General features: G+C 36.6%; 2 protein-coding genes across 3 annotated transcripts in view; one reads left to right on the top strand and one right to left on the bottom strand.

The window, feature by feature from the left end:
• The window catches only part of LOC113399535 (cytochrome c oxidase subunit 4 isoform 1, mitochondrial), a 181,350-nt gene that overhangs the window by 10,352 nt on the left and 148,702 nt on the right, over positions 1-22,296 (top strand). The window lies entirely within an intron of this gene.
• The window catches only part of LOC113399529 (uncharacterized), a 136,742-nt gene that overhangs the window by 69,820 nt on the left and 44,626 nt on the right, over positions 1-22,296 (bottom strand). The window contains exons 3-6 of one of the 2 annotated variants that reach the window (XM_064218921.1): positions 20,428-20,632; positions 3,916-4,094; positions 3,516-3,685; positions 3,268-3,439 (exon numbers count right to left, since the gene is read on the bottom strand). In XM_064218921.1, coding sequence (XP_064074991.1) covers positions 3,268-3,439; positions 3,516-3,685; positions 3,916-4,094; positions 20,428-20,632 — 726 coding nt within the window. The remainder of the gene's footprint in view (positions 1-3,267; positions 3,440-3,515; positions 3,686-3,915; positions 4,095-20,427; positions 20,633-22,296) is intronic. The other variant, XM_064218922.1, reaches the window with a different exon arrangement.

Here is a 22,296-nt window from a genome sequence, read left to right as displayed (position 1 = left end):
GAAATTGATCCCTGACCTAACATAAAATGCATCCATAGTACTGTAAATGTGCCGTCCATCGTGGGATGTTGATGCCGTATCACTTGACATACATGATAGCCTATTCCAATGGAAGTACGAGAAAACATAAACAAACCTTAGATTTACGTATTACATGCGATTCGCTAATAACTCAGCTATGTTGTGCACTGGGTACTGAGTCTATCATTAATATAAGATATATTTATAACACAATACTATTACACTTAACTACTTATATCCACTTTAGTTTTAAGCATCAAAAACAAACTAAATCAAAACCATACAGAGAATACGTCAACGTCACAAATAAAAAATCTGTGTGGAAATTCGTTTATTTAAGATAAAATAATAATAAGGCAATTGAACGCCACAGCGACCTACCCAGATGGGTTGGCTTACACGAAGTTCTAGTTCTGGTTATATCCAACGTACTGACCGTCATATTTTAAGTACTATAAGTAAAGTAAGACTTAGAAATCTTTTTTTATTTATTTTTCATATCTGTGTCTTTGGTGTACCATTTCTATTATTTCGAGGCACTTCAGACCACCTGTGTGATGTGCCATTATGTTATAAATTCCAGGCGTCATCAAAAATAGAGGATTACAATTGATGTTAATCTTGTTTCTAGTTGTGTATTTATGGCATTCGAACGAAGTGCGGGGGCGACTCGCGTTATCCCCGAGCGGTGGTGGTGAGAGTGGCGTCAGTGGGGGCGAGGGTGGGTTATCAGCGGGGTGGGCCGAGGTGATGTGTCGCGGCACGTCCGGGTGAGGAGATAGCGGCGATACACTGCTGACACCGGGGACTGATTTTTAGACCATTAATAATGATGACTAAATTTTTGCTGTTAAATTATATAATGATATGTATAAACATTATTGGCAGACAGCCTGACTGACGGCCGCCTGCATGACTTGCGTAGGCATTGAAACTATGATTTTCACCAATTTGGCATCAAAAAAGCTCGGTGTGCTCAGCAAGGCAAGACAGTATTTCACGTCGGCCCATCGTCTAAGACTATACAAGGCGCAAATTCGGCCTCACATGGAGTACTGCTCTCACCTCTGGGCGGGTGCTCCCCAGTACCAGCTCCTTCCATTTGACCGTATCCAACGTAGAGCGGCACGAATTATCGACGATCAAGCCCTTTCCGATCCGCTTGATCCTTTGGCTTTGCGTAGATATGTTGGATCGCTCTGCATCTTCTACAGAATTTATCACGGGGAATGTTCCGAGGAATTTCACCTCCGGACATCTCGTCAAAATTCCAAATATCACCCGCACCACCTAGATGTCCGAAAATCCACAATAATGTGATTTTTAAGACATTTTCTGCCTCGCACAACCACTCTGTGGAACCAGCTTTCGCCGGCGGTTTTTCCGAACCGATACGACTTGGGAACCTTCAAGAAGAGAGCGTACTCTTTCCTGAAAGGCCGGCAACGCACCTGCAAGCCCCCCGGTGTTGCAGATGTCCATGGGCGGTGGTAGTCACTTTCCATCAGGTGAGCCTCCTGCTCGTTTGCCACCTATACCATAAAAAAAATGAATAAAGGATTTTTAACAAAAAAAAAAAAACGAACTTAATAGCATATTACAGCAATCTCTGCCTTGCTGGTATTTTTTGAAGTTTTCTGATCTCCGAAATTTAACATCAGATCCAAACGGATTTTATTCCATAAACCTATTTCAGAAAAAAATTGCGTCGATATGCCTGAAACATACCTAAGCAATATCACCTGCCACCGTCGGAATGGAGATGTCATGTCTGTGTAGCAGCACTGGGTCGCTCACCTACTGGAACGGATCCCGACAGTACTATGGATCGCAGTTTGCCAGCTGCATAAATGTCGGGTCATTTACATCGAGGAGACACAATCACGTGTCATGTAATTTTTAAATTAACAATTCAAAATTGGTCCCACCCACGACTTTCATTTCAGCTGTCGTTATCGGGGTAAGTCTATTTTCAATTTCTTAAAATATTTGTATTAGTCGTATGTGATGGCGATGAGTTTTTTTTAATAGATTTGTCAGATCACTCGGAAAACATACCTTGATAATAATAATTTAGCCGAATGTTCCATAAATAAAACTGGCTTTATGCACACCACCCGGATTTGTACCGCCGTTACAGTTACACACTCGTCGTTTATTCGACCGAAAAACGGCAATGCCTTTTAGTTTTGCGTTTCGGTTTGAAGGATAAGCGAGCCAGTGTTAGTATTTGTGTCGCAGGGTGTACTACAGACATAACAGACGTAATATTTTATAGATTACATTTTTAATAAAATAAATTTAACAAATACGATCTAATTTGTATTGTTTTGCTGTCTGTACTCGTTTACCTGTCTTTAAAATAAATATATTTATTGTATTCAAATTATCAAAATGAATGATTAAACTAGTAAAATTTCAAGCAAAGACATTAGTAGCACATCAGTAACAGATACTAAATGATCAAATGCATAACTTTGTTTTGTCTAATTTGGAACTTCACAACGTTCAGATGCACCTTCAAATTAAAAGGCGTTTTTAATAATTTGACGCTTGTTTCGCGCTAATTTGTTTAATTTAATTTTAATCGCGTCAATCATTTCGTGGACTCGCTCTAATATTTGTATCTAGTTAGTCGATTCCATATTTCCATTGCATCGAGATAGCGCTTACTGCATACTTATAAATCGTTTACGGGCTCGTTTGACGACTCATGATTAAATGAATTTATATTATCTTACGAGTATTTAATGATTAATTAATGGACGATGAGACAGCCGGTCGATGGCCCGAAACATATTATCCTCTCCTCATAATGCAACGGTCGGCAATCCGGCACGGTCGAGTGTTAGCAACATCCAGACTCCACATCGCTACTTAGAATTTTAAGACAAAACAAACTCGATAACTTATAAGTAAACCGAGACCTTGGGATCTAGAAATTAATAAATTAACCACTAAACCAGCGAGACATTACGTAATTATCTGCCATAAGATCTTAAAGTGACTACAGTGAAATTTCACTCTTCGTAGGATGTAGTTATTTTAATTTTCAATTGAACGTCGAACACAACTTCCGAGGGCGCGTGTCCGATTATGTTTTCTCCTCCGCGGTGACGCAGATAAAATGATATGCTATATAGAGATGATAATAAACGTGGAGTTCGTATAGGTCGATTTCCAAACAGGATATACATGGATTGAATCGATTCGCGATTCGCGCAAAGAGTGCGTGCGGGTGCTCACGGCCTTGTCCTTGGGCTCCTTGGTGTGCAGGTTGTAGAGCGTGCCGCGCTTGTACTCGTCGCCGCACACGTAGCACACCTCCGTCATGCAGTTCTTGTCGGGCATCGACAGGTCCAGGATGTCGCGCTCCGACGACGACGTGGAGTTCCCCGAGTACACCGACACCGTGGACCTGCGGCACGAGGCGACCCTATAGCGACCCTCGGCGACCTGCGCCCCGCCCCCCGCCCCCGCGCCGAGCGCCGCACCTGACGGCGTCCAGGTAGCCGGCGGGCTCCGACGTGCCGGAGTGCTGCGAGCCCACGGAGATGACGGACGGGTCGCGCGCGCGCAGGTCCAGCACGCCCTCCTCCTCCGCGCCCGCGCCCGCGCCGCCCCCCGCGCCCGCCGCGCCCGCCGCGCCGCCCGCGTAGCGCTGCTGGAACGATTGGCAAGGCACATGTTTATTGACATACTGTATCAGCTCTTATCTTTTGAGTCACACGTAGATCTAGAACACAGCATGTGCCTAAAGTACATTTTAAAGTCGTTCCAAAAAAGTGTTAGCTAGCTCACTTAATATCATACAAAAATATATTGATAAGACTAAACGTAATCAACAATGATATTGAACTTGAACACCTATAACTTAAATTAATGATTAGTTACATTGTTAAATTTGGTCGTGTGATTTTCCTTCTTCGGCGATGCTGTCCGCGGGGGATCTGCGAGGGGGCGGGACGCGGGTCGAGGCGCGGGGTTGGCGGGCTCGTCTCTCGTCGCGTTCGCCTCCGCGCCCAGCCCGAGCACCTGCGCGGCGTACTCGCCTTGGAAAGACATGTCTGCACCTGGAATTTATACAAAATATTTATCAAATATTTGATTCAGCATCGTTATTAGACATTCTGGAATTGTTATCAGCGAGTAAAAGCGGGATCAACGTACTTTATAAGTAAAATACTCTGTTATACTTATTTACCTATTTACAGTTCGTATGCATCCAAACATAAAATAGTAAAATATTTAAAAAAAAACGTAATGTCATTAATAGTTACTCAATTTTATCAGTTCTTTCATAAAAAGATACAAGAAGAAAAAAACGTACCCAGCTCATCTTTAAATGATACCCTACTTCCAACGAATTAAAACGTCATAATCCACAAGTACCAGAACTGGCAACACCATTCCCGCACGTAGCCCGCTAACTCACGCCGCGGGTCGCAACCTCGACACGGTCAAGCGAAAGCGGCCCCAATACATTTGATGAACATGACGCAATGAGACAAGGAGTAAGCTTTTGATACTATCTAGGGACCTTTAACTTACAACAGTGGGTCGCTGTGACGTTTAATTTTTTTGTTAGGGAGATGTTATTAGGCCTACTAGCTAAGTCGCTTCTTGTTTCGCAGCGCCACGTATTGTATGGATTATTAGATGCTGCCTCATCCGCGGGGTCTACAATTTGTTGATACTACTCGCGCGCCACCAATTGCCACACGATTTTACTAATTTAGAAACCTTTGCGGACGTGCACAGGCCAACTAACAGTAAAGTAACAGGCTTCCTCCCCTATTTGGGGAGAACGTTCGAAGCTCATTCTAGCGCACAGATTCATATGCAAGTTTCCTCATGGTGTATTCCTTCAGCGCTGAGCACAATGAATCATAAATATATCAATTAAAGTATATTTCTTTATACAGCTGTATGTTTAAAGCAACTAGTAAAAGTGCAGGGGCATCCTAAAACGTCAAAGAGGCCGCTGGTAATACAAATGCCTGACTGATTCATGACCTCGCTGACCCTTTAAACAGGAACAGAGCTATTTACTGCCGTGGAATAATTAGCGAGTGGGTGTAATTACCAATAAAACACATTATTCACAATTTACATACAAAAAATTGGCGAAGTTCTTCCAAAAACGGAGTAAATTTCCACCATTTGTTTATTCGTTCCTGTTACTAGTAACTTTTTTCCATCCAGTTTAGACACTTGTAAGCTGCCCAACTAATTGTTGCCACATATATAAAATGTATCTTGTAACATGAAGTGTTTGTACAGACAACTTGATTAAAGCATACTCGGATTTTTGGCGAAGAACATTAATTTAATTGGAAATACAAACGTTTACAACTATTTAAAAAGTATATTTTAATAAAAACCTAAATTTCTTAAGATTTTAATTATTAAAAATGTATGTAGTTACAGTAAATATGAGCCCTCTCAACTCGAGTTTTATAGATCTTTATAAGGTAAGAACAACCAGGTTAACCTGATTTCTGAGAAAAGAGATATGGAACTGTAAAAAAAATCTCATGAACTACACTTGCACCGCACCGTTGATATATCTCAATAAAAGAGGTCAAAAGACCGCATGTGCGCAAAATGTTACAATAATGATTTAAATCAGCGAGCACAAGGTTCAAAGTCGCGTTTCCGCTTCGAACCGGTTCCCGCTGGTTTCATAATCAGTATAAACTAGTTCATCGCTTAGTGTGTGATGGAAACAGCCGGCCGAATCTATCAAGTTAGTGACCAAATTGTTTACACACATCTCATTAATCAGTGCTGTTCGATTTTCACTTATAAATACAAGAGTCAAAATTACGCACGTTCTTATCTCGCTGCTGTTTATCTCGTCCGAGTGTATAAATTTTCGACACGCACCTATAAACGGAATGGTCGGAATGTCTATGTTATATGACCTCTGTGTTGTGTCCACGTTTTGTCCTGTGCACGATTTCAAAGTAGATACATAATTTACAGTACCAAAAAATATATTGATTTTAAAACAAAATTATAATGTCTGAGGATAGTTAACTAAATATGGTTTAAAATTCAGTTACAAGATCTAACCCACGCATACTAACAGCTGAAGTTAAATACCAAAATATAAGCTTGCCAAAATGCGAAAACTGTGGATACGTGTTAAGTATGATAATTGGTTAATATCAAAATAAGATACTATTTCATTTTCATCGAACATCACATTGTTATAATATAAATATATTTTAATTTATCATACACTAATTATTTTATATGCTCATAACCAATATCTAACTCTTTTATGTATTGTAGAAGATGGAAGAAGAGTGGGGACACCATATAAAAAGCAGCGCCAGCACCCGGCGCGCTCTCTTTGCTGTTCGGCTGTTATCGGGTCAACATCTCGGCAACGTCATTCTGTTCGTTGGGTTTTTCGTTAGATTGTTCCGTAATTGTTGTAATAGTTTCAGAGGTCTTACATTTTTAGTTTTTGTTTAATTGATTTTTGGTTTGTTCAATTTAATTGTTTTCAAAGTAGATTCGTTTTGTAAATTGTTTTCTTGGGGGTAGTAATAAATTTGTATTAAAAAAAAATAACTTATGGTCTTATTTCTAAGAGTATATTTTATCTATCAACCCAATTTTACACAAATCGTTACCCACAGAAGTGGTGATAAGGTATGTAACTCTTTTCTTATTAAACTAAATTGAAAAACAAATACTTTGTTATATTTTAACTTAATCAACACCCTGATATTCCTAAACATTTTCGTCTATCTATCTCTCAACGTCTATCCGTTGAATGCACTTCGATCGATCATAGAGAACAAAACATATAATACTTTTAAAAACAAAACAGTTTTGATGGATCTTCTGATTGCGAAACAACGCTTGGTCTCTGTCAAATAAACGCGACGAAAAAAAATTATAGAGACGCTCTAATTCTATACAATGATAAGCGTGATATTTACACTAAAAACTTGGCCATCGATTGTTAGATATTATTTTTAGTAATTCAAAATTCGAATTATCGACTAAGAACTGTATATCAGCAATACAAAGACACACAACGTGATAATTCTACATGTATATTGGATAATGCAAACATTACCAAAGTAAATTACGATTAACATTCCTTTACAAAAATAATCCATACCAATAAAATAAAACGAAGAACAATGTATTAGATACATGAATAAAAAATAAAACAACAGACAAATTTGAAAATAATTGCACACACACACACATACGTACCGCACATACGTGGCGGTAACGTGACTTATCCAATATAATGTGTATTTGATATTTGTTTTAAATCATTAGTTTGTCTGTATATATAATTTTTATAATGACACAGTAAGCTATTGCTGTTGCTGTGAGTAGTTTGCTTACTACTCACAGCAATAGCTTTTGTTTAGGGGGTGTTTAGTTAACTAATGTTGTCTTTGTCCTTTTCGGTTCAAGTTTTTGCTATAAAATAGGTTGGCGAACCACTAGATGGTAAATGGTCACTTTCAACCACCCATAAACACAGACGCCGTAAGAAATTTTTACCATTCCTTACAACACCAATGTGCCACCAACCTCGGGAACTAAGACATAATGTCCCTTGTGCCTGTAGTTACATTGACTCGCCACAATACAAGTATAAATATACGGCGAGTAGGTAACACGTCTACAAAGCCCTACTACCAAGAAACCCTTCTAAGGGTGAAGTTTTCAGCACAAAAAGTAGCTCAACTCGTGTCACGTGCACACAAATTGAAATTGAATCGAAACAGAAAACACCGTACTTGTTTCGAAGTTATTCTTAACTTTAAATGAATTATACCGATGGTATATTTGTTCAGCGATTAGACGAATCGTACGAAAACCACTAAACCGAGGCGGCGTCACGTTTTATAAGGCATTACTTCTAAGAAAAAAATCTGTGTAATATTATTGACGTCAATTGATTTGTTAAATACGACGATATTAATTTATGAAAGGATATTTATTTTTTCACAAATAAACATAAATCACGCTTACGTAATTCTCACAACGTGCGAGTTCTTGCTTGATTTGACTACGAGCATTCGTCAACAAGAGTTTTTAATTTCATTTTCTGTCGTTTCTATAAAGAATAAACATTTAAATGAACTGTTATACATTAATAACAAAATAATAAGTTTTTATTATTTGATTACATGTACCATTGAATTGATAGCAAGCGAAATTATAAAAAACTCGTAAAATAGATCGAAGATGCTTATCAAAGTGTTCAATTGTCTACCATTTTTCATGTAAACTCGTCGCTGGACACTTCAATACAATATCAAAGAATTGATCGCTTTAATATAAACGATTGTCAGCAACAAATCGTCATTTCTCATTCGACTGTCGTTGATAACGGCTAATATCAATCTATCAATTTAATAATTCTCAACCAACGAAATCGTCCATTAAAATCTGCCCGCTGTTCATTCGATTTGAACGTTCATCAATACCCGGTTACTCAATTCCAGAAATAATTCGTTTTACTTACGGATAGTGGAAATATATTATACGAGGCGTAACGTGCTACTTACGGATCAGAAAAGTACTAATAACGGAAATTGGAGTAAATGTTTGAAGATTACAGATAGTAGTGCGTCTATATATAAAAATTTAAAACGAAACCTATTAGCCATAAGTCAAACTAAACATATTTTGGACATAATACTAATGGAGCTTAAAGAGACTTTGAAACTCGAATGAACAAACAAATTTACAAGACGAACACGGAAAATCCTACAATCCGTTTTAATATGTTTCCGTAAATTAACTACATTTCAACTGAGTTTCTTGCATGTTCTAGCTAGAATCTACATTCCGAACCGGTGTTAGCGTCAATTAATATAGTTTGTAAAATGACGATTCAGAAGTGCTCGTAAAAGGTTACTCGAATGAAACATATTTTGATTTTGAAAAATCATTAACAAAAATATTTGAATCATAAGATTCGATGTTATTATTTACGAAACACTCCTTATGAGTTTTGATAAATAACATAAAAATTGTTGATGTTAGTAGACAATATCAAAATGTATAGATTACATAGTAATTCGATATTTTCAATATGACAATTGTCATATAGTCGCGAGATATTGTTTATTTTTAAGCGATCAATCCATGCGACATAGTTCCTAAAGACTATTTCGAAGGGTACACGATACACGATACACGATACATTAGACAAATGACAACAGCTGTGACAAGCGACGTGATATATTTCTATTATTTTATTCGTCTGCTTGTCGAATGTCAACGCTATATAGAACACAGAACGCTACAGATAGCTTATACTAATCTGTACTTATATTATAAATACGAAAGTAAGTTTGTCTGTCCACCTGTCTGTCTCAGCCAAACTACGGAACCGAATTTGATAGAATTTGGTATGAAGCAAGCCTGAACTCCAGGGAATGTCATAGGCAATAAGTATATTTTGTAAAAGAATAATTACTAAATTACGAGCCAGATCTTCCACGTAGGTAATCCAGTGGTTAACGTATGAATCGTAATCCGAAGACTACGAATTCCCTTTCGCGCATTATTTGTTTTTATAATTCATCTTCGTCAACAAATTACAGCCAGACAAGAGATGAATTGGAAATTCATTCAAGCAGCGACGGATCGGGCTATCGTCGATTTATGCTTAGACAATTAGATATACCTTACGGACGCCGTAAAGTAAAAATATTTTGATAGAAACAACAGAGCCATTAACCGTGATGGCCCAGTGGTTACAAGACGTAAATCTAAACCGATAATTCTGAGTTCAAACCCAGGACAAGATTCACTAAAATCATGCGCGTAATTTGTATTTATAATTAATCTAGTCCTCGGCGGTGAACCAAAACATCGTGAGGGAACCTACACATGTATCCACCAACCCGCATTGGAGCAGCGTGGTGGAGTAACCTTTGAACATTAACAGGCTGTTAATTTACTTTTAATTTCAACATAGCACGAAAACATAGAGATATTAAAAAAACAGACGCAATTCAATGACCGTGTTCATAAAGACAGCCGAGGATGATGGCGGGCTTCATAAAACATTTCCATCTAAGCCTAACGTGAAAACGTGGATAAAATACAAAAAAAATAAACTCGCAGAGATCGGAATACGAATGACGTGGAGGGACGCTGGAAGGCGATAACTTCCGAAGGATACGACGATTCAAATGTCTCCGGATAAACGGTACGACTGAAAACTTTACTGATCGGGTTCTGGATATATCGTATATATGTAAATAAATATTTATTAAAATCTGTCGATACATTTATTCTAACAGCTATATTAAGCACTGGTGACTTGTCCCGACGTTCGCAAGTGTGCAGTTTATCACTAAAGAAAACGATTTGACATAAATATAATTTAGAATATATAGCAATCAGAAATAATGCAGCTTTATACGAATAAAAATATCGGAGATTACCCCCTACGTGCAAACTCACAAATTTTACATCTTTATACATTAAGCAATGTCGTATCTTTATTTGATCAAACATTTTTAAAAGATAATGAATAGACCTGGGGTCTATTCATTATCTTTCTATCTTCTTTTACAAAGTCGATTGTTGTTTGAGATAGTATCTTTGACAAAAATCGTATTATGAAATTTACTACTATTCTTATTTTCCTCGACAAAAGCCAAAATGGGTCGGATTCGACTCTTAGACTTTGTCCAGGTAAACTTTGTAAGGATCAACATTCCATAATCGTTTGAGTGTAATGAAAAACAATTGTGCACACATAAATACATATGTAGCACAATTAACAGTCGCGGTTTAGATTTCAGTCTTCGCTGAAATCAAATATTTGTACTAACTATTGTTGTTTATCGCCGTCTCGAGTTATTTTTGTTTGAAAAATTCTTTAGTCAAGTTAGCACATAATGGTACATCTGAACTTGTCCACGATTTTGAAGCCACTATATAATGTCTTTACAAAAATAGACAAACGATTTCAGTACCTTTTCTCAACCCTCTGTTTGTCAACCGATTTTTTTTTATTTTCAGTTATGATTATGGTCAAATTTCGACTGTTGGGCTTTATTATGAAATCAAATCAAAGACATTTATTCAATATGGAAACTTTAAACTACTCAACGGTAAAACCAATTAAGCCAGCTGACAACATGGCTCTATCGAATCCGCGTTGACAAGGACATCTGATTATACATTTTTACATTTATTAGCTATTTCAGTTTCACTTCCAGTACATTATATAGATATATGTTCGTAAATGTTTCAGCAAGAACACGGTACCCATCATCGTCGGCGGACATGTCTAATTGTCATCACAAGTTAATTCATCAGCACTTACGCGTTATTCCGTACGTAAGATTGCCTATTCTAATGCCGATACCTGCGCCATATTGTCAGAGCGTGTGCTATTGTATCAGAGCGTTCCACAATGAGCGACAGCTGCGGACTTGAACAAATGCGCTCGATTCGTTTCGAAGCGATTTCTATCGTCTTCCTTCTGTCAATCTTTGGTCACGTGACACATCAAATACTCTATTATTTCTATACATTTTAGTAGAGACTAAAACGGTAGAGTAAGTAGTAGGTAGGTAAAAATTATCGTGACTAACAAACATATTGTTTTAGTATATTTTTATTTGTAATAGGACAAGTCATTTAGACCTTACCACGTTAAAAAAATAAAATACACTAAAAATAATAATTTGTTATTCCGAGCGGAACCCTAGAACGGATAAGGGAAAATGCTTCGATCTTTCAATAGGCAAGAGATAAAGGAGCGTCCCCCGGGGCTTGTACGTGTTTATTGAATGGAGGCAACGTTGGGTACACGTTGTAAGGATACATGTTCCTTATCAAAATGAGATTCTTTTTATTTTGAATAAGGACGGATTAACATGTCATTATGAAGAATACTTCGCAATATTTAACATGCGGAAAGAATATTTGCCGAAAAGGTAATTCTAAAAATAAAAATATCTGAAGTAACGATACAGCGAGAATTCACAATGACTATACGTTCGACTTCGTATGTATTACCAAATTGATTTTCCGTATAAATCCTCGAAACAGTCGGATTTCATATTAAATAAACTCTTAAGTAAAAATATTAAAACTTAAAAAAATGTATGTTTAATTGCTCAAAACCCTGATCCAGAAAAATCCAGTGCAATTTGGTTTTTTTTTAGGTGTAATCTTAGACAACTTCACGCTACAACGCTAAGAACCAGTGAGCATTAGCATCAATAAATCCGATAAAATGTACCGTGACTAATGTGGTGTAAACTGTATTTAATATAATCTTGTAAAATGTCGACTGAAAGGTGCCTATTATTTATATATTATAGCACATGTTGAATAATATAAATATTTAATCAAGTTTTGTATTAATGAAATAAGCTTGATTGTACGAACAAATTGAAACGAGTGAGTACAGTTACGTAACCATTAGAATTGAAAATTCAATTTAAAAATTCTCAATTTATAGCGAATGTATACACAACTGAATATACAAAACATTTGTTTTCAGCAGAAGTTTATTTGATTGAATAATTCGAACTGAAATACGTTTCAATCATTTCTCCGCAAACAGAAAGTCTCCAGTCGAAGCACTACAATGCAATAAAGTTAACGAGTTACCTCTTAAAAGATACGAAACTCGTTTAACCAAATTATAAATTTACGATTCGATCGCCAAATTGCTTTCGCATTTAACGGTCGTATGGTTTTGCGATTGCTCCTAATTAATAAGCCACTGTGGTCCAATTAAAATTTACATCGTTTGTTTCTTTGTAATCCGTTTTTTTTTTTTAAATCATTTTATCACTACATATTACGAAACAAAGTCCTCCGCCGCGACTGTCTGTCTTGTCTTTTTTTTCATACAGTTTTCACTAATGGACGAGTGATTCACGAGGAAGGTTTAAGTGTTGAATTCACAGAGGTTTTATGCAAATTAACTGAAATATGTCAATGATTGTTGAAGATGTCGGTAAAAGTCATAGCATTTGGGATCTTTACTGGCCTGCGCTGCGTAAACCAATAGAATTACGATGTAAACCTTTTTTGTAGCTCCTTATTCTACCCATGCTGAGCCCTGATGGGTAGGTCGATAAATCCTAAATTTTAATAAATAAGTTAATGTGTGTGTGTTTATATTCCTATAATAAACGCATATCGCGGGTTGTAATCCAGAAAATCAAAATTATGTTCACAAATTAAGTACAATAAATCTATTCTAATATTTTAAAGCTGAAGAGTTTGTTTGTGTGAACGAACTAATCTTAGGAACTAATGGTCGTATTTGAAAAAAAATATTAAGAGCGACAGAAAGTCCATTTATCGAGGAAAGCTATGGGTTATATATCATTACGATATAACCAATAAGAGCGGAGTATTAATGAAAAACGTTGCAAAAACCGGTGCAAAATTATTCCTTTTGAAAGCTTCCGTTGGCGCTGTACTAGAACGGTTAAAATTTAACAAAAATTATGTATGACAGAATCTGTATCCGAGGCGAGTAAAGTCGGGACGAGCAGCTAGTAGTATGACAGGGTATTTTGCATCTTCGCTTTTTTAATTTTATTGAAGTTGATTTATTCCGCTTCTGTTACGCTTGTTAATTTGCTCATTGCCTGTCCTATTATGCATAACCTTTAAACTATCCTTGATCACAAATAATAAATATCCGATGTAACCGATGCCATGCAGTAGTGACCATTAGCGTTGCGTCTTTTAAAGATAAAATTATATATAAAAGGGGTTGAAGGAACGCGTTCTTCGAGCTTATTCGTATTTGTTTCAAACTATTTAAAAAAAAAGTACGCTTGCCCATCGTGCTGAACTAATACATTCTATTTTTTGCTTTGTAAAGACAAAGCAAAAAGCAAAGTTATCGGAGATCTATTATACATCTGTGAAAAATTAGGTTTTTATAATATCGATATCAAGAAGACACGCATAGAATATAATATAAAAACGCTAAATATGTTCAATATAGAAACCTTACTCGCTTATTGATCGTCAAAAATCGACTACCGATTCGTAAGAGATACTCCAGACCTAAGAGGAAACGGCGTCAGAAACTCAAAATAGAAACCAATTTAAACAGCTTTAAAATAGAGTCTAAAATAGCTACGTAGAGGTTTCGCTTAAGGCGCCAGTCGTCCAACGATCTCGTAACTACAGTTGAACTTTATACAAAAAACTACAACAGTTGCAAACGCCACATCGTTTCTAGCTATTAAGCGAGATTTACGATAACAATTGTAATTTATGTCTCCATCCGAATTAACATTTCTTGGCGAATGCGAAGGGTATACCGATAAACTCGCCACGACTTATACGCAACGCTTCAGCTGCGTCAATGTGCAAAAACTGAACAGGGAACAGACGCACACACGAACAGATGTTTTATTGTAACTTGGAACATATTTGTATTGTTAGAATATCTGTCTGTTAGATACTATCGAGTTTCTTCCCACTTTTATAACGGACGCGGACCCGATATAGCTCAATAGCTCAAACACTTGAATTTTAACCGAAGGTTTCGGGTTCAAGCACCTCAAATACCACTGAGTTATAATCTGTTTAATTGTTGAGGAAATCTGATATTCGTCTAGCAACCCGCATCAGAGCAGTACGATCGTATAAGCATTCAAACGTCCCCATGAAGAGAGGAAGCTATCGGCCAGAAATAAGACACTTCACCTGACCTTTAGTTTTCCATTTTGAATTTAAATTATATGAGCCTGTTTCATAAACACGATGTTACTACACGGTTGGCCAGTAGGTGACATTTGTTACTGCACCTATTAGACTATCATTTATATTCATCCATCTAATAACCAAACGGGCATCGAACGTAAAAACAATTATTCAAATCGCCCTGGCAGTCCTTATAGCAACGCGTATATACGTTTAAACTCCAGCCTCAACTATAATATAAATATAGATTTAGTGCTTATTCGGATAACATTTAAATGAAGCGAAATGAAACGATGGCAGTGGTCCAAGTACATTTCTTGAAAATACAAGTTTAACATTTTATGCTTAACCGTTCGTAATGTAATATTTTCGATTTTTTATGAAATATATTCTTTTCTCATAAGAACTGTATTTTCTTGGGCTTTCACAAATACTAATCTCAATTTATTAAATTCTATACGTGTACAACATCTAAATGATATTTCAAATGGACCATTTTGATTCATAAACAACGGAGTTTTTTTAAATACAATATATTATGGTGGAAGGGATTTTTTTTGCATGTGTCAGCGTCGTCATATATGCTACCCTTAAACAGTAATATTTAGTATTATTGAGTTTCGGTTTCAATGATGACTGAGCCACTGAGCTTCAGGCAGAAGGCACATTTGCCCAAGTTTGGAGTGTTTAATATATCTTACAGCGCTGATGTCTGTGTGTGACTGTGGTGGTGGTCATTAATCATCATCATTATAATTTAAAAAAAACATATCTCCTACTAAACGTATTTTTATAAGATCGAAGATATCCTACATACTCTATCTATAAGATATCCTACTGGCGTGTAACATATATTTTGTGATATCACATTGAAAGGGCCGGGTATCGTCTGTGTCCTCCCATCGTCTACTGGCAGAGCTCGTCATAAATCCTTCGTACACGGGATCAATAAATATGGAACGGACAATGTTTTAAATATGTATGCAATTGTAATGACGTTATCTAAAAAAAAAAAACGATTTACGGAAACAATGTTAAAGCGAACGAATTCGATTCTTCGATATTATTTTGTAGGAATATCATCTGTATACGGATTTATATACACGAGCTTATTACCAAATTGAGACAGGCCTATTTCTATATTCGTCATACGCGACACGTGATTGGTTAATAGTATTTATAAATATTTGGTGAACATATTCTATCTCTTGTATACGATAAAAAAGATTATGTGTTGATAGCTTTAAATTTAATTCAACAGTGTAACAGGTCGATTCGAAAGTGCTTTTGTGAGCCTACTTCAATGAGGAATATTTTGATTTTGATGAGTGGAGAGTATACGGGCTTGCACAACGTCCAACCACTTAAGTACATACATACATATATATATAAGTAAACATAATAAACTATAATACAGTGAAAAAGTTCCTTAACATCCCTGGAGAGGTTGACTGTTTGTATACGGTAGCAAATCAAACTGACATTAGTGGCGAATGGCGAATTCACCTTTTTTTTTATGGCATTGGTTGGCGGACGAGCATATGGGCCACCTGATGGTAAGTGGTCACCACCGCCCATAGACAAAGGCGCTGTAAGAAATATTAACCATTCCTTACATCACCTATGCGCCACCAACCTTGGGAACTGAGATGTTATGTCCCTTGTGCCTGTGATTACACTGGCTCACTCACCCTTCTAACCGGAACACAACAATACAGAGTACTGCTATTTGGCGGTAGAATATCTGATGAGTGGGTGGTACCTACCCAGACGGGCTCGCACAAAGCCCTACCACCAAGTAAAACCTGAAGATCGAAAACGAATCTTTGATTTTGTCAGTGAAGCAGTACAATTGCGATTGTTGCGGAACCGCGTTCGTGACGTCAGCGACCTTTCCATTGTTGTCATACCTTCAATTCGACAGTGACAAATGAAATATTTACGAAAACGGTTCTGTGTACACGATCGAAGCCTTAATAATCGATATCCGAGTGCAGATTGACAGTTCACGGTTTATCTCCGGTGTCGTGGTAACTTGGTACGTTGGTTTAATAGTATAGGTCTTTTTATTTATTGTTGTATATCTACAACCAACAATAAGACTCTTTTTTTCGTTTTCTAAATGGTAGGACGATTAGAATAATCTAGGAATGTCATTTTAACATTTGGGCTGATGCCGATATGTGCGAAACAACATAATTTTACACCGAGTAAATTAATTGCATACGACGTTATCTCGTTTCACGTAACGCATGAAAGTAATATATTATTATAGTTCACATTATGATTCCACTGTAAACAGAAAACAGCGGAGCTATTCTGAAAGAAATCGCTTCGTATCTCGCTCGTGAAATTGTAATCCTACGGTACACTGTATTTATTGTATATCATTTAAATTTAATAATTATGATAAACAACATCGCGTATCACATTTCGCTTATCGAACATTCCACGATCGTGTTGTCGTTTCGAGATAGTTTTTTCCAGAATAGTTCTACAGAACGTTATCTATGTGTAATTAAAGTGACACCTTGAATGACAGATCAAAGAAGAAACTAAACAGTTAAACACATCTATTATATTAATATTAATTAGTCTACACTGTGACAGATTTATGGATACTCCTATTTTTAGGGCCATAGCGTGATGTTATACAGTCTGTAACTTTACTCGATAACACCAAGCTCACAATTTTTTAATCAAAATTAGTTGGTTTTGATTGGATTTGAGAGAGACAGAGTTTAACTTGGTCGTAGGGCGGTAGAATATCTGATAGGTGGGTGGTACCACTCATCAGATATTCTACCTCCAAATAGAATTGTGTTGCTAAGTTTGAAGGTGAGTAAAGCCTGTATAGCAGGAATACATAAGAGACATAACATCATATTTCCTATGGTAGTGCATTGGTGCTACGAGAAACTAGCCAGTGACCACCAGAAATCAGGTGGTCAATTTGCTTGTCCGACTACCTATATGACAAAAAATGTATAAACTACCGAGCTTTATACTATAGGAGATAATGGTTGTTAAGTACTCTATGTTCGTTTCTGTATGTAGTGTCATGAAGTAGTTAAGACTTAAAATCCCTACAAACAAACAAACTCGACTAGTAGTAGTGTAACCTGTGATCGCGACTTTTCGTGGGTACGACACGCAGGCGACGTAACGGAATTGGCAGCACACGTATGTCGGGACAGACATAGGTCACAAGCATGTACCGCGACTACGCTAAATAGACACAATAAACGCATTCACGTCCTACGTGCGCTAAGAACTGAGTTGTGGATTTAACGACCGAAATGAGTTCAGATTCTGATTATGAAAGCAATTGGGTGTGTGGATACCCGTTTACAACCTAATCTAGGAGTCTAAGAGTCTAGGTAATGTCTATCATAACAAGACGACTCAATAGGATTAATACATGACATTTTCTCTCATTATAGACTCATATAATAAGTCAAAATGAAGGCGTCTTGCACGCATTCTTTACAGCAACACAACAAACGCGCGCTGCGGGCACAGCTTAGCCCGCCTATGCTGATATGCAGGCGACGTTTACCTACACGTATCCACTAAGGGAGAACTACAAAATATACTATAACTATAAAATATAATCTAATTTTCATTTTTCGCCATCTTTATTTTGCATTAGTCATCTCACGCACACTAAGACATCTTGTAAGCACGAGGGCTACTCACTAATAGCATTCATTAGTGAGTAGCCCTCGTAGATCTCTGATATTGGTATATACCAATAATAAGGATATAGTTTAAAATTATCACTGGACTTCTACAAAGAATTTAAAAACTAAATATACATTAGTTTATACTAAAAACAAATATATACATGTTTTGTGACACGCGATGTGTAAGTCATAGACATTTTATTATAAAAGATTTAAAAAAAACCACGACATAAAAGGTTTATAAATACAATCCGTCACGAATAAATAAATAAGCTTCATGAGTACATATATGTACTTCTAGTCGGTTTGAATAAAAGAAAAGGAAAAGGCGATTCTACGAAATAAATATTATTTTTTCAATACATTTACGACGTATCATTTCTTTATAAATGATAAACGCTATATGGTTTCTCCGTAATTAGAATTTGCTTTTAAGTAATATAGATACCATTTATATGTTACCAAGAAAAAGTAATAATAACTTACGACGTTTTTCTGTACCTGGCATAATTTAACTTCATATACAAACAAACACTAGATAATATTAAATTTGCAACCGACTTTGGCCTTTTTTTACAAGGATAGCGAACGGGCTCACTTGCCACCAATCAATCAAGGGTCATCTGATGGTAAATGTCCACTACCGGCAGACATTGATGCTGTAGGTAATTTGAAGCATTTCTTAGATCACCAATGCGCCTTCAACCTTGGCAACTGATATGTTACATCCCTTGTACCTGTCGTCGGATCTTCTCGGGTCTGAGTTATTCAATCCAACACAGTGGTACATTCTATGTTGGTAAATTGACGACACATGCCCAAGGATAAGGGGCAAAGACAAATTCTTTTTGCACGACACTAACGAACACCTGTAATTAATACGTTACGCCTTACGACACTGGACGTCGTTAAATGTGTCGCCGTGCATTCTCCACATGTCGCTCGAACAGTTTCATAGAAAACTTTAGAGACAAGCTTCGTTGGGTCGGAAATCCTATGCAAAATTATTTACCTATGTATGTTTAGATATTATTATTACTATGCTGTTATCACTAGTACTACCTAAACTGATTATAAAATCGATAGTTTATAAAAATCATGCAAGTCCAGATACATGAGGTACACAAAAAGCCTTCCTATTTTTACGTAATTTAAAAATAAATTACTTATGTATTTTAAATAAAATATCCCTAAGATTATTTGTTGAAAGTCTAGACAAGACGTTTTATTACGCGTAAAAGACATTAAAAAAAGGAATATCTCTCGAACATGACACACTTACTACAAACAGGAAAAACTGCGATGTCACAAACATCCTATAAATCAGCAGATATGGCATACGTTTCTTGTTCAGTGTATTACCGAGAATAAATACTCTCTCTAGACCGGTTATATGTATTAAAAAATCGTTTTCGAAAATAACTTTTCGATTTTACGTTCTAAAAAAAAACATTCAACACTGACACCAAAATGGCGTGCGTATTATTATTATGGCGTAGTATTTAAAATAATCAATGCATGACACTGGTAAGACTCAGTCGCGCTTTTCTGGGTAGGTGGTGGTAGGTGGAGCAACTTATAACAATGTTTGGTATTGTTGTTTTTCGATGTGAAATATTTCGTGAGAGTCAATATACGAAGGACTCGACAACGCACTCATCCCACGGTCGGAAGCGCATTTACAACGTAAATACCATTCGCCTAATTTATATGCCCAACACTTACATCCGTTCGTGTAATCCTAAACGATTTGTCATCTAAGCTCATTATGGATCAAAGCACCTCTCTCAAGACCATCACCCGACACATTAAAACAAAACATACAACCGTACTGATAAACTTTTAGTTAAGCAATGATTTCTGTTTTACAGTTTCGCTCCTCGAAGTTTTAAAGAATGAAACAACATGAATAGGCCGTTAGTGTCTTGAGCTATATCAAGGAAATGGTTACCTCAAAGTTATTTTTAGTTTTGGGCTATAGCTGTAAAGATTTTAAGAAACCGTCTCAACGACTCACCAATAAACGGTTTCCCATCGAGCCTCTTCATCCAATAGAACCGTTGACTATGCGGCTTGTTCTCCCTGTCGTACTGTTCCCACTGCTGCCTGAGGAAGGTGTAGCAGACGCAGCAGCAACGCACCGTGCCTTCCTCGTCGCCCTCGGTCCGATAGCCGGCGGGAGGCGCGTTCACACCGAGGAACGGGAAGTAAGGTTCTGAGCTCTGTGAAAGAATCATCATTTTCTGATATAAAACCACCGAAGAAGATATTCGACCAAATTTTTATTGTACTTCGAGAATTTTTAACACGATTAAGTTTTATTGTCCTCCCTTTTTATTTTGTTATATAAATAGAAATATCCTTTCTCCAAGTTTTATATGAAATCTAAAATCGATCAGAATGTGTAGTCTAGTGAAGAACCGCCAAAAATCGGCATTTTTGTTTTTAATCAATCATATACATGTATAAATAATATGCGATGAAATTTGTATGCGCTGCATTAAAATAAACGAATACAAATAGTTGGTTACGATTGCTCAGTAATCGAACGAATGGAATACTATTGTTTGTAATGATAGTTTAAAAACCGTCACGAAAATATTTTTTAAAACATCGTAAAAACAAACAATCCAAGAATAACGATACACGAACATTCACGTTATTCGGGTGTCCGTAATAACTTTACGATTGAACTGCAATCAGTGCTTATTTGCACTGCAAACATTTATTCATTTACGAAGGTCCATTTTTGTTTTACGACAAATATAGAGTGCGGCTTAAGCCGAAGGTTCAGCTAGCCTTATATATAAAAATTGATGTTGGTATATCGTTTCGAGATTACAGATTTTCGTGACACCGTTTGGACCGATTACCATTAAAGTTAGATTACCATGAAAGTTAAGCTTTATGTGTATGTATTTTTCCATGGAGCAGATCTACTTCATTCCAACTCGCCACTAGATAGTGCTGCATATCAACTTTTACAAGGTTCAATCAATTAGGTATGTGTAGAGAGCGGATAACTCTTTAACGCAAGGAGTATCGGATAATTACTTAAATACAAATTTATAATTTGTGTTTATAAATCATCTCGTGCTCGGCGGTGAAGGAAAACATCGTAAAGAAACCTGCATATGTCTAATTTCAACGAAATTCTGCCACATTAGTATTTCACCAACCCGCACTGGAGCAGCGTGGTGGTATATGCTTCAAACCTACTCCTCAAAGGGAGAGGAGGCCTTAGCCCAGCAGTGGGAAATTTACAGATTGCTAATATAAATTTAAACATTAGCTACTTTCATATATTTTGTTCAAACCACACTCATTATTGCACACAACAATTGGTACCAACTTTCCGGAAAATCCATTTAACCAACGAGGCGTATTTATGAATCAATTTGAAGTAATTAACTTATATTATGTGAAGTACATTTGGCATATATATATGTGAATATGATGACATGATAAAATTAATAATCTTCGTAATTCGCTATTCAATTTCATTTAAATTATCATAGCTGGCTGTAGGTGATAATACTTTACTTGATTATTTAATATGAGGATAAAACCTAACGTTTATTTACAAGAGACACTTCTCAAGAGCCATTAAGATAAAGTTAACATGCTACTTCAATTATGTTAAAAACGCGTAACAATTTACTTTCCGTTCGAGAACGTTTTCATGTTACGAAGCTAAAATCCGCTGACTAATTGCCGAATACTTTGAGAATGACAAACGCGTGATTATTATTAAAGCATTGAAGTCGCAATTATCATTCTTTGATGTCAGATTGTCGGATAGGTAACCTGGTAGTGTCTGGTCACCTCTGCCCGTTGGCACTGCGAGAAGTATATTAAACTGTTACATACACAGACAATACGAATA

The sequence above is a fragment of the Vanessa tameamea genome, chromosome 25, assembly GCF_037043105.1.
Source record: "Vanessa tameamea isolate UH-Manoa-2023 chromosome 25, ilVanTame1 primary haplotype, whole genome shotgun sequence".
Classification (NCBI taxonomy): domain Eukaryota; kingdom Metazoa; phylum Arthropoda; class Insecta; order Lepidoptera; family Nymphalidae; genus Vanessa; species Vanessa tameamea.
Note: the sequence above shows the minus strand (reverse complement) of the source record. Positions and strands in the feature narration are given on the sequence as shown.